Below are 14,153 nucleotides of genomic sequence, written 5' to 3'. Positions count from 1 at the left end.
AAACACAGATTTCTCGAGAGACAAGCGGGAATACTCACTACTGTATTACATTGACCTCTGAAAAAATATATTATTTGTTAACACACGAGAGAAAAAGGAATCCAATCCCGAATTTCGTTGTTGGGGAACGAACCCAAACCATCCGGTTCACCACTACCGAATTTCGAATTCAAAAGAAAATTAAAAATCCTCGCTGCAGGGGATCAAACTCACGGGAATACTCACCACTCTACAACGACGACTTTCGAAAAATATAATATTTGTTAACACAACAGATTTTATTTTGAATCCGACTAAAATTTGGTCAAAACAAGATTAAACTTTTTATTGTTCGGGATCAAACTCAGGTCAATCGAGTGACAAGCGTAAATACTCACCACTGTACCACTACAACGACATATTATTTTTGTTAACACACAAGAATTTCATAAACTAATTTTTAGTCGACTTTCTTTTCAAACATCCCATTGTTCGGGATTGAACCCAAACTACCAGCATGACAAGTTCATAGTCGTCCAACCACTACAACATCATATTATTTGTTAATACATAAGATTTCATAAACTATTTTTTAGCCGACTTTCTTTTAAAACCTCAAACTACCGGAATGACCGACTTTCTTTTCAAACCTCAAACTACCGGCATGACAAGTTCACAGCTGTCTAATTTCGAGTTTCGTTAAAACTACAGAAAGAAAACAACTAAAATCGCCGTTGGCAGGGATCAAAATCGGGTCACCTGCGTGATAGGAAGGAATACTCACCAGTATACTACAACGACCCATAAAAAATAAATTATTTGTTAACGGTCCAGATTTTACCAATCGTCTTTAGAAAAAGAGATCCATTGTCAACTCTCTAGATTTTATCAATAGAAGATTCGGAACAACTAATCAATTTAAAATCCTGTAATATTGGTCAAAGGAAAATAAAACTTATTATTGTCGGGATTCAAACTCAAGTCTCTCGAGTGAAAAGCGGGAATACTCACTATTGTATTACATCGACCTCTGAAAAATATATTATTTGTTAACACACGAGAGAAAAAGGAATCATATCCCGAATTTCGTTGTTGGGGAATAAACCCAAATCATCCGGTTCACCACTACCGAATTTCAAATTCAAAAGAAAATTAAAAATCATCACTGCAGTGGATCAAACTCACGAGAATACTCACCACTCTACAACGACGACTTTCAAAAAACATAATATTTGTTAATACACCAGATTTTATCATCGCCGTTACAAAAAGTAATCCAATTTTGAGTCCGTCTAAAATTGTCAAAACAAGATTAAACTTGTTAATGTTCGGGACCAAACTCCGGTCACTCGAGTGACAAGCAGGAATGCTCACCTTTGTATTACAACGACCTTTGGAACATAATAACTCGAGTGACAAGCGAAAATACTCACCACTGTACCACTACAACGACCTCATAAACCTTATTATTTGTTAAAACACAAGATTTCATAAACCAATTTTTTGGAAAAGAAATCATACTCACCACTCTACAACGACGACTTTCGAAAAACATAATATTTGTTAATACACCAGATTTTATCAATCGCCGTTACAAAAAGTAATCCAATTTTAAGTCCGTCTAAAATTGTCAAAACAAGATTAAACTTGTTAATGTTCGGGACCAAACTCCGGTCACTCGAGTGACAAGCAGGAATGCTCACCTTTGTATTACAACGACCTTTGGAACATAATAACTCGAGTGACAAGCGGAAATACTCACCATTGTACCACTACAACGACCTCATAAACCTTATTATTTGTTAAAACACAAGATTTCATAAACCAATTTTTTGGAAAAGAAATCATACTCACCACTCTACAACGACGACTTTCGAAAAACATAATATTTGTTAATACACCAGATTTTATCAATCGCCGTTACAAAAAGTAATCCAATTTTAAGTCCGTCTAAAATTGTCAAAACAAGATTAAACTTGTTAATGTTCGGGACCAAACTCCGGTCACTCGAGTGACAAGCAGGAATGCTCACCTTTGTATTACAACGACCTTTGGAACATAATAACTCGAGTGACAAGCGGAAATACTCACCATTGTACCACTACAACGACCTCATAAACCTTATTATTTGTTAAAACACAAGATTTCATAAACCAATTTTTTGGAAAAGAAATCATACTCACCACTCTACAACGACGACTTTCGAAAAACATAATATTTGTTAATACACCAGATTTTATCAATCGCCGTTACAAAAAGTAATCCAATTTTAAGTCCGTCTAAAATTGTCAAAACAAGATTAAACTTGTTAATGTTCGGGACCAAACTCCGGTCACTCGAGTGACAAGCAGGAATGCTCACCTTTGTATTACAACGACCTTTGGAACATAATAACTCGAGTGACAAGCGGAAATACTCACCATTGTACCACTACAACGACCTCATAAACCTTATTATTTGTTAAAACACAAGATTTCATAAACCAATTTTTTGGAAAAGAAATCCAGTTCTGACTTTCTTTTCAATCTACCGTTGTTGGGGATCGAACCCAAACTACGGACATGACAGGTTTACCGTTGTCCAATTTTGAGTTTCGTTAAAATTACGAAAAGAAAACAACTAAAATCGTCGTTGCTGGGGATCACACCCGGGTCACCGATGTGACAGGTGTCATGGTCATGCTCGCCCAAGGCATGTTGCCCATGGACGCATGCCCATGACAAAAATCATTCATATCTTTTCATATTTTAGTGTTTTACTTTTATATTTCTTTCCAAGGCATGTTTCCCATGGCCGCATGTCAATGACAAACCCAATCCTTCATGTTTTTTCATATTCTAGTGTTTTACTTTTATATTTCTAAGAAGTATGACGTTTCAGAAATATCATGTCTAGGCTTGTTAGACATGAAATGCCTCATAATGTACTATAGGGGGATACGACTAGTTGTCAACTTCTCCCTACCCAAGGTTATATACTGTAAGCCGTTGTTATTTCTCTCTTGCTTGCCTATATAACGTCTCTTTCAAAAATCTCTCTTTCGAAAATCTCTCTCTTCCCTCGCTTTCTAAAACCTTCTATTAAAACCGAGGCCAAAGGCTCGAGCATAAGTCACTTGGCCGTAAGTGACACAAGAACGAATTGTCTTAGCTCACTTGTCGTTGGAAAGTGAGTGTCGCACAATCGCAAGTGCACTGCCATTAAAAGTGCGATTGTGACAAGTGGTATTAGAGCTTTGTAAGCTCCGTGAAATAGCAAAGACCGAAAACATGTCGATGACAAAGTCGACACCCAAATCACAGGCCGACCGACATACTTTAATAGAGGAGGAAATGCTGTTCCTGAAATAAGTCCCTGACACCATCCGCTTCCTGGAAGCACGGGTGAAAGAATTGAGTGGAAAAGTCGTAGAGATCGACGCAATGGGTAACCGTCTTGATGGGTTGCCAATCGCAGAACTGTTGTTTTGAGTGACCTCACTCGAAGAAAAAGCTGCTCCTACGAGCAGCAAAAAACCGTCTAGTAGTGATAAGATAAGGAACCACTACAATGGGAGTAAGATTCAGATTACCTTGTTGATCGAATATCTCAAGGCAAGAACATTGTTTGAGATTCAAATAACTTCACAAGCAAGATCGATCATGTCTAGCTTGAATGATTCTTGTTGATCAAATATCTCAAACACTTGTTTGAGATTCTAATCACCCACAAGCAAGATTGATCATGTCGAGCTTGAATGATTCTATATGCAACCTACGCTATATAGAATTGCAAAGAAACTTAGCCATTGGCTAAAGAAGAGCACAAATGCTTCTTTTACTATATTTTTCAAGTCTCTTACAAATACAACATACATGGCTTTATATAGCCTCAAAATGAAACTACTAAAGTCATTCCAAGAGTTGTAACATTCATACTTAATGGCCATAATTAACCATTATGTAATTGTAACCTATAGTAAATAAAGTCTTAAAATACATAAATGAAATACAATAACTCTAAATTGTAACCCACCCAAAATTTATAACAATCAAACTTCATTCTTCTTCAATATGGCATGAATTGAAACATCTTTTGATAATTTTGACAACCTTTTCTTCACATCTTCATTGAAGTATATTGTATGATTGATGTCTTTTGGTTCATATCATTCTCCACTTCTTCAAGAGGATTCGTCCTCGAATCTATTTGTGAAACTTTGCTGCAAAAAATAAGTTATGGAAATACAAAGGACCTCATAACACTCTCTCACGTGTATACACTCAAGGAATTTTAGGCCACTCTGTTTGCACTCATTTACACAAATGAATCTCTCATCCTCACCTCTCAAATTTTCTAGTAGAGCCCAGATTTGATTTTCTTTATTTTGGGTCGATTAAAAACTAAAAAGATAAAAACAAATTGAAAAGAAATGCAAAGGAAACATATATCCGATCTTGAGCCTTAAGCTCTGATACCAAATGATAAGATATGGAACCACTTCAAGGGGAGTAAGATTCGGATTACCTTGTTGATCGAATATCTCAAGGCAAGAACATTGTTTGAGATTCGAATCACTCCACAAGCAAGATCGATCATGTCTAGCTTGAATGATTCTTGTTGATCAAATATCTCAAGGCAAGAACACTTGCTTGAGATTCGAATCACTCCACAAGCAAGATTGATCATGTCGAGCTTGAATGATTCTACATGCAACCTAAACTACATAGAATTGCAAAGAAACTTAGCCATTGGCTAAAGAAGAGCACAAATGCTTCTTTTACTACATTTTCCAAGTCTCTTACAAATACAACATACATGGCTTTATATAGCCTCAAAATGAAACTACTAGGCATTCCAAGAATTGTAACATTCATACTTAATGGTCATAATTAACCATTATGTAATTGTAACCTAAAGTAAATAAAAAGTCCTAAAAACTCTAAATTGTAACCCACCCAAAATTTATAACAATCAAGCTTCACTCTTCTTCAATGTGGCATGCATTGAAACATCTTTTGATAATTTTGACAACTTTTTCTTCACAACGTCATTGAAGTATATTGTATGATTGATGTTTTTTGGTTCATATCATTTGGTATCACTCTTCATGGGGCCAAATACTTCACGAAGTTGGACTTACGATCAGGGTACTACCAAGTACGTATCGCCGAGGGGGACGAGTCCAAAACGACATTTGTGACAAGATATGGAGCCTTTGTGTTCCTGAAAATGCCCTTTGGCTTGACAAACGCCCCAGCTACGGTCAGTTCGTCATAGTATACCTCGACGACATAGTTGTATATAGCACAACCCTAGAGAAACACAAGTTGCACTTGAAGCTGATATTTGACAAGCTGTGGTAGAATCAGTTGTACGTCAAGAAAGAAAAATGTGCCTATGCACAAACATGCATCAACTTCCTCTGACATATCATCAGTTGTGGACAGATCGAGATGGATAGTGATAAGATGAAAGCTATCGAAGAGTGTAAAGTCCCTACTTCCATATCTGATGTGCGGTCCTTCTTAGGATTAGCAAACTACTATAGGCAGTTCGTCGAAGGGTTTTCACGACGAGCCGCCCCCTTAACAGAGCTCCACAAGAAAGTCCACCCTTGGTCGTGGTGAAATAAATGTCAAATGACCTTTGAAGATCTGAAGGCAACCATGACGAGGGGTCCTGTCCTCGGGTTAGTAGATGTTATAAAGCCATTTGAAATAGAAACAAATGCTTCCGACTTTGCCCTAGGTGGTGTCCTTATTCCAGAAGTCCACCCCATCGTTTATGAAAGTCGAAAGTTTAATGATGCCGAATGGAGATACACTGTCTCCGAAAAAGAAATGCTGGCTATAGTCCATTGCCTATGAGTCTGGAGATAGTATCTCTTGGGATCACAGTTCATGGTGAAGACGGATAACAGCGCTATCTGCCACTTCTTCGATAAACCAAAATTGACGGAAAAACAAGCCCGGTGGCAAGAGTCGCTGGTAGAATTCGACTTCAAATTCGAATACAAGGTAGGGAAGAGTAATCAAGCAGCCGATGCGCTGAGTCGGAAGGGTGAACATGCGGCCTTGTGCATGTTAGCCCATATTCATTCAAGTAAGATCGATGGATCGATGCGCGACATCATCAAAGAACATTTACACAGAGACCCATCAGCCAAAGTCGTTGTCAAGCTAGCTAAAGCTGGGAAGACACGACAATTTTGGGTCGAGGGAGACCTTCTAATGACTAAAGGAAATAGATTATACGTCCCAAGAACGGGTGAACTGAGAAAGAAGCTCATTCAGGAATATCATGATACCTTATGGGCCAGACACCTTGGGTGGCAAAGAACATATGCCCTAATAAAAAAGAGGTACTTCTGGCCGAATATGCGGGACAACATCATGCAGTACACCAAGACGTGCCTCATCTGCCAACAAGACAAAGTTGAGAAAGCCAAAGTCTCGGGACTCTTGGAACCTCTACCTGTGCCAACAAGGCCTTGGGAAAGTGTATCTCTGGACTTCATAACACACCTCCCAAAAATCGGGGAATATGACGCCATCTTGGTTATCGTAGACCGGTTCTCAAAATATGCGACGTTCGTCCCCACTCCAAAATTATGCTCTGCTGAACTAACAGCCCAACTATTTTTCAAACACGTTGTCAAGTTATGGGGCATTTCGTTGAGCGTCATCAATGAAAGGGATGGTAGATTCATTGGCACCATCTGGACCAAATTATTTGCCTTCTTGGGAACGACTTTAAACATCTCATCGAGCTATCACCCTCAAACCGATGGACAGACGGAATGGTTCAACTGCTTGCTTAAAGAATACTTACGTCACTTCCTCGACGCTCGCTAGAAGACCTGAATACAACTACTAGATGTCGCTCAATTCTATTTCGATTGTCAAACGAGCTCGTCTAAGGGAAAGAGTCCCTTTTAAATTGTAAGTGAACTATAATCACCTTCGCCTCATATTATTGATTCTTCTTATGCAGGAAAAAACCCTCATGCTCAAAACTTCACAAGAGAATGGAAGCAGACAACAAATATATCTCGGACATATTTAAAGAAAGCTTCCAAGCATATGAAGAAGTGGGCGGACAAGAAGCGTCGCACCCTCCAATTTCGAGCAGGAGATCAAGTCCTCATCAAGTTGAGACCAAAACAGATAAGATTTCGCAGTCAAAAGAACCAGAGACTAGTTCGAAAATATGAATGCCCGGTTGAAGTCCTTAAAAAGATCGGGGCTACCTCTTACAGAGTTGCGCTACCCACATGGATGAAATATCACCCAGTAATTCATGTGAGCAACTTGAAGCCCTATCACCCAGACCCGGACGAGGACCAGCTAAATGTAATTCCGAGACCGAGCATCGATCTGAAACAAAGAGACAACAAAGAAATAGAGAAGATCCTAGCCGACAGAGTTAGGAAGATAGGAAGACCTGTACGGACGATTTGCAAATTTCTTGTCAAATGGAAGAATCTCCCTATGTAGGAAACCAGCTGGGAACGAGCTGAAAATCTAGACTCTGCCGCCACCCACATCGCAAGGTTTGAAAGTAGTCGGTTGACAGGGACGTCAACCAATTAGGTGAGGGAGGATGTCACGGTCATGCTAGTCCAAGGCATGTTGCCCATGGCCGCATGCCAATGACAAACCCAACCCATCATGTCTTTTCATATTCTTGTGTTTTACTATTATATTTCTGTCCAACGCAAGTTGCCCATGGCCGCATGCCCATGAAAAACTCAACCCTTCATGTCTTTTCATATTCTAGTGTTTTACTTTTATATTTCTAGAAAGGATGACGTTTCAGAAATATCATGTCTAGGCCAGTCAGACATGAAATGCCTCATAATGTACTATAGGGGGATACGACTAGTTTTCAACTTCCCCCTGCCCAAGATTATATACGGTAAGTCGTTGTTATTTCTCTCTTGCTTGCTTATATAACGTCTCTTAAAAAAATCTATCTCTGCCCTCACTTTCTAAAACCGAGGCCAGAGGCTCGAGCATACATCGCTTAGCCGTAGACGACGCAAGAACGAATTGGCTGCCGCACAATCAAAAGTCTGTTGCCATTAAAAGTGCGATTGTGACAATAGGCAGAAATACTCACCAATATACTACAACGACTCATAAAAAATAAATTATTTGTTAACGCTCCAGATTTTACCAATTGTCTTTAGAAAAATTTATCCATTGTGAACGCTCTAGATTTTATCAATCAAAGATTCGGAACACGTTATCCAATTTCAAATACGGTGAAAATTGTCAAAAGAAAATTAAACTTATTATTGTCGGGGTTCAAACTCTGGTCTCTTGAGTAACAAGCGAGAATACTCACTACTGTATTACATCGACCACTGAAAAATATATTATTTGTTAACACACGAGAGAAAAAAGAATCCAGTCCCGATTTTCGTTGTTGGGGAACAAACCCAAATCATCCGGTTCACCACTACCAAATTTTGAATTCAAAAGAAAATTAAAAATCGTCGCTCCAGGAGATCAAACTCGCAGGAATACTCACCAATTTACAACGATAACTTTCGAAAAATATAATATTTAATAACAAACCAGATTTTATCAATCGACGTAACAAACAGTAATCCAATTTTGAATACGACTAAAATAGTCAAAACAAGATTAAACTTGTTATTGTTCGGGATCAAACTCAGGTCACTCGAGTGATAGGCAGGAATGCTCACCCTTGTATTATGACCTCTAGAACATAATAACTCGAGTGACATGCGGAAATACTCACCACTATACCACTACAACGACTCATAAAAAATAAATTATTTGTCAACGCTCTAGATTTTATCAATCGAAGATTCGAAAATAGTAATTCAATTTCGAATCCGGTGAAAATTGTCAAAAAGAAAATTAAGCTTATTATTGTCGGGGTTCAAACTTAGGTCTCTCGAGTGACAAGCGGGAATACTCACTACTGTGTTATATCGACCTCTGAAAAATATATTATTTGTTAACAAACGAGAGAAAAAGGAATTCAATCCCGAATTTCGTTGTTGGGGAACAAATCCAAAACATCCGATTCACCACTAAATTTAAAATCGTCGTTGCAGGGGATAAAACTCGTGGGAGTACTAACCTCTCTTCAATGACGACTTTCGAAAAATATAATATTCGTCAACACACCAGATTTTATCAATCGCCGTTACAAAAAGTAATCCAATTTTGAATCCGAATAAAATTGTCAAAAAAAGATTAAACTTGTTATTGTTCGGGATCAAACTCAAGTCACTCGAGTGACAGGTAGGAATGCTCACCCTTGTATTACAACGACCTCTGCAACATAATAACTCTAGTGACAAGCGAAAATACTCCCCACTTTACCACTACAACGACTCATAAAAAATAAATTATTTGTGAACGCACCAAATTTAACCAATTGTCTTTAGAACAAGTGATCCATTGTCAACGCTCTAGATTTTATCAATCGAAGATTCGGAACAAGTAATACAATTTCGAACCCAGTGAAAATTGTCAAAAGAAAATCTAGCTTATTATTGTCGGGTTTTAAACTCAGGTCTCTCGAGTGACAAGCGGGAATACTCACTACTGTATTACATCGACCTCTGAAAAATATATTATTTGTTAACAAACGAGAGAAAAAGGAATCCAATCCCGAATTTCGTTGTTGGGGAACAAATCTAAATCATCCGGTTCACCACTATCGAATTTCGAATTCAAAAGAAAATTAAAAATCGTCGTTGCACAGGATCAAACTCGTGGGAGTACTCACCTCTCTTCAACGACGAGTATCGAAAAATGTAATATTCGTCAAAACACATGATTTTATCAATTGCCGTTACAAAAAGTAATCCAATTTTGAATCCCACTAAAATTGTCAAAACAAGACTAAACTTGTTATTGTTTGGAATCAAACTTAGGTCACTCGAGTGACAAGCAGGATTGCTAACCCTTGTATTACAACGACCTCTGGAACATAATAACTCGAGTGACAAGCGGAAATACTCCCCACTGTACCACTACAACGACTCATAAAAAATAAATTATTTGTTAACGCTCCAGATTTTACCAATCGTCTTTAGAAAAAGTGATCCATTGTCAACGCTCTAGATTTTATCAATCGAAGATTCGGAACAAGTAATCCAATTTCAAATGCGGTGCAAATTTTCAAAAGAAAATTAAGCTTATTATTGTCGGGGTTCAAACTCAGGTCTCTCGAGTGACAAGCGGGAATACTCACTACTGTATAACATCGAACTGTGGAAAATATATTATTTGTTAGCACACGAGAGAAAAAGGAATCCAATCCCGAATTACGTTGTTGGGGAACAAACCCAAACCATACGGTTCACCACTACCGACTTTCGAATTCAAATGAAGATTAAAAATCGTCGTTGCGGGGGATCAAACTCGTGGGAGAACTCCTCTCTCTTCAACGACGACTTTCGAAAAATATAATATTCGTCAACACACATGATTTTATCAATCGCCGTTACAAAAAGTAATCCAATTTTGAGTCCCACTAAAATTGTCAAAACAAGATTAAACTTGTTATTGTTCGGGATCAAACTCGGGTCACTCGAGTGACAGGCAGGAATGCTCACCCTTGTATTACAATGACCTCTGCAACATAATAACTCTAGTGACAAGCGGAAATACTTCCCACTTTACCACTACAACGACTCATAAAAAATAAATTATTTGTTAACGCGCAAGATTTAACCATTCATCTCTAGAAAAAGTGATGCATTGTCAACGCTCTAGATTTTATCAATCGAAGATTTGGAACAAGTAATCCAATTTCAAACCGGGTGAAAATTGTCAAAAGAAAATTAAGCTTATTATTGTCGGGGTTCAAACTCAGGTCTCTCGAGTGACAAGCGGGAATACTCACTACTGTATTACATCGACCTCTGAAAAATATATTATTTGTTAACAAACGAGAGAAAAAGGAATCCAATCCCAAATTTCGTTGTTGGGGAACAAATCTAAATCATCCGGTTCACCACTATCGAATTTTGAATTCAAAAGAAAATTAAAAATCGTCGTTGCACAGGATCAAACTCGCGGGAGTACTCACCTCTCTTCAACGACGAGTATCGAAAAATGTAATATTCGTCAAAACACATGATTTTATCAATTGCCGTTACAAAAAGTAATCCAATTTTGAATCCCACTAAAATTGTCAAAACAAGATTAAACATGTTATTGTTCGGGATCAAACTCAGGTCACTCGAGTGACAGGCAGGAACGCTAACCCTTGTATTACAACGACCTCAGGGACATAATAACTAGAGTGACAAGCGGAAATACTCCCCACTGTTCCACTAAAACAACTCATAAATAATAAATTACCAATCGTCTTTAGAAAAAGTGATCCATTGTCAACGCTCTAGATTTTATCAATCGAAGATTCGGAAGAAGTAATCCAATTTCAAATGCGGTGCAAATTTTCAAAAGAAAATTAAGTTTATTATTGTCGGGGTTCAAACTCATGTCTCTCAAGTGACAAGCGGGAATACTCACTACTGTATTACATCGACCTCTGAAAAATATATTATTTGTTAACACACGAGAGAAAAAGGAATCAAATCCCGAATTTCGTTGTTGGGAAACCAACCCAAATCATCCGGTTCACCACTACCGAATTTGGAATTCAAAAGAAAATTAAAAATCGTCGTTGCGGGGGATCAAACTGGTGGGAGTACTCACCACTCTCCAACGACGACTTTCAAAAAAATATAATATTTGTTAACAAACAAGATTTTATCCATCGCCCTTACAAAAAGTAATTCAATTTTGAATCCGACTAAAATGGTAAAAACAAGATTAAACTTGTAATTGTTCAGGATCAAACTTGGGTCACTGAGTGACAAGCAGGAATGCACGCCCTTTTACTTCAGCGACCTTTGGAACATAATAACTCGAATGACAAGCGAAAATACTCCCCATTGTACCACTAAAACGACTCATAAAAAATAAATTATTTGTTAAAGCTCCAGATTTTACGAATTGCCTTTAGAAAAAGTGATCCATTGTAAACGCTCTAGATTTTATCAATCGAAGATTCGGAACAAGTAATCCTATTTAGAATGCGGTGCAAATTTTCAAAAGAAAATTAAGCTTATTATGTTTGGGGTTCAAAACCAGGTCTCTCGAGTGACCAGCGGGAATACTCACTACTGTATTACATCGACCTCTGAAAAATATCTTATTTGTTAACACACGAGAGAAAAAGGAATCCAATCCCGAATTTCGTTGTTGTGAAACAAACCCAAATCATCTGGTTTACCACTACCGAATTTCGAATTCATCCCGAATTTCGTTGTTGTGAAACAAACCCAAATCATCTGGTTTACCACTACCGAATTTCGAATTCAAAAGAAAATTAAAAATCGTCGCTGCGGGGGATCAAACTCGTGGGAGTACTCACCACTCTCCAATGACGACTTTCAAAAAATATAATATTTGTTAACAAACAAGATTTTATCCATCGCCGTTACAAAAAGTTATTCAATTTTGAATCCGACTAAAATTGTAAAAACAAGATTAAACTTGTTATTGTTCAGGATCAAACTTGGGTCAATGAGTGACAAGCGGGAATGCTCGCCCTTGTATTACAACGACCTCTGGAACATAATAACTCAATTTAAAAGCGGAAATACTCTCCATTGTATCACTAAAACGACTCATAAAAAATAAATTATTTGTTAACTCTCCAGATTTTACCAATCGTCTTTAGAAAAAGTGATCCATTGTCAACGATCTAGATTTTATCAATCGAAGATTCGGAACAAGTAATCCAATTTCAAATGCGGTGCAAAGTTTCAAAAGAAAATTAAGTTTATTATTGTCGGGGTTCAAACTGAGGTCTCTCGAGTGACAAGCGGGAATACTCACTACTATATTACATCGACCTCTGAAAAATATATTATTTGTTAACACACGAGAGAAAAAGGAATCCAATCCCGAATTTCGTTGTTGGGAAACAAACACAAATCATCCGGTTCACCACTACCGAATTTGGAATTCAAAAGAAAATTAAAAATCGTCGCTGCGGGGGATCAAACTCGTGGGAGTACTCACCACTCTACAACGACAACTTTCGAAAAATATAATATTTGTTAACAAACCAAATTTTATCCATCGCCGTTACAAAAAGTAATTCAATTTTGAATCCGACTAATATTGTAAAAACAAGATTAAACTTGTTATTGTTCGGGATCAAACTTGGGTCAGTGAGTGACAAGCAGGAATGCTCGCCCTTGTATTTCAACGACCTCTGGAACATAATAACTCGATTTACAAGCGGAAATACTCTCCATTGTATCACTAAAACGACTCATAAAAAATAAATTATTTGTTAACGCTCCAGATTTTACAAATCGTTTTAGAAAAAGTGATCCATTGTCAACGATCTAGATTTTATCAATCGAAGATTCGGAACAAGTAATCCAATTTCAAATGCGGTGCCAATTTTCAAAAGATAATTAAGCTTATTATTGTCGGGGTTCAAACTCAGGTCTCTCGAGTGACAAGCGGGAATACTCATTAATGTATTACATCGACCAATGAAAAATATATTATTTGTTAACACACGAGAGAAAAAGGAATCCAATCCCAAATTTCGTGGTTGGGAAACAAGCCCAAATCATCCGGTTCACCACCACCGAATTTCGAATTCAAAAGAAAATTAAAAATCGTCGCTGCGGGGGATCAAACTCGTGGGAGTACTCACCACTTTACAATGACGACTTTCGAAAAATATAATATTTGTTAACAAACCAGATTTTATCCATCGCCGTTACAAAAAGTAATTCAATTTTGAATCCGACTAATATTGTAAAAACAAGATTAAACTTGTTATTGTTCGGGATCAAACTTGGGTCAGTGAGTGACAAGCAGGAATGCTCGCCCTTGTATTTCAACGACCTCTGGAACATAATAACTCGATTTACAAGCGGAAATACTCTCCATTGTATCACTAAAACGACTCATAAAAAATAAATTATTTGTTAACGCTCCAGATTTTACCAATCGTCTTTAGAAAAAGTGATCCATTGTCAATGCACTAGATTTTATCAATCGAAGATTTGGAACAAGTAATCCAATTTCAAATGCGGTGCCAATTTTCAAAAGATAATTAAGCTTATTATTGTCGGGGTTCAAACTCAGGTCTCTCGAGTGACAAGC

General features: G+C 37.5%; 1 protein-coding gene across 1 annotated transcript in view; it reads left to right on the top strand.

Moving 5' to 3' along the window:
• The first annotated feature begins 5,627 nt into the window (after positions 1 to 5,627).
• LOC111474309 overlaps positions 5,628 to 14,153 on the top strand; it is a 25,652-nt gene continuing 17,126 nt past the window's right edge. Inside the window, 3 exon segments of the mRNA XM_023119454.1 lie at positions 5,628 to 5,813; positions 5,859 to 6,660; positions 6,955 to 7,406. Coding sequence (XP_022975222.1) covers positions 5,628 to 5,813; positions 5,859 to 6,660; positions 6,955 to 7,406 — 1,440 coding nt within the window.

Source organism: Cucurbita maxima, unplaced genomic scaffold, assembly GCF_002738345.1.
Source record: "Cucurbita maxima cultivar Rimu unplaced genomic scaffold, Cmax_1.0 Cma_Scf00297, whole genome shotgun sequence".
In the NCBI taxonomy this organism is placed as follows: Eukaryota; Viridiplantae; Streptophyta; class Magnoliopsida; order Cucurbitales; family Cucurbitaceae; genus Cucurbita; species Cucurbita maxima.
Note: the sequence above shows the minus strand (reverse complement) of the source record. Positions and strands in the feature narration are given on the sequence as shown.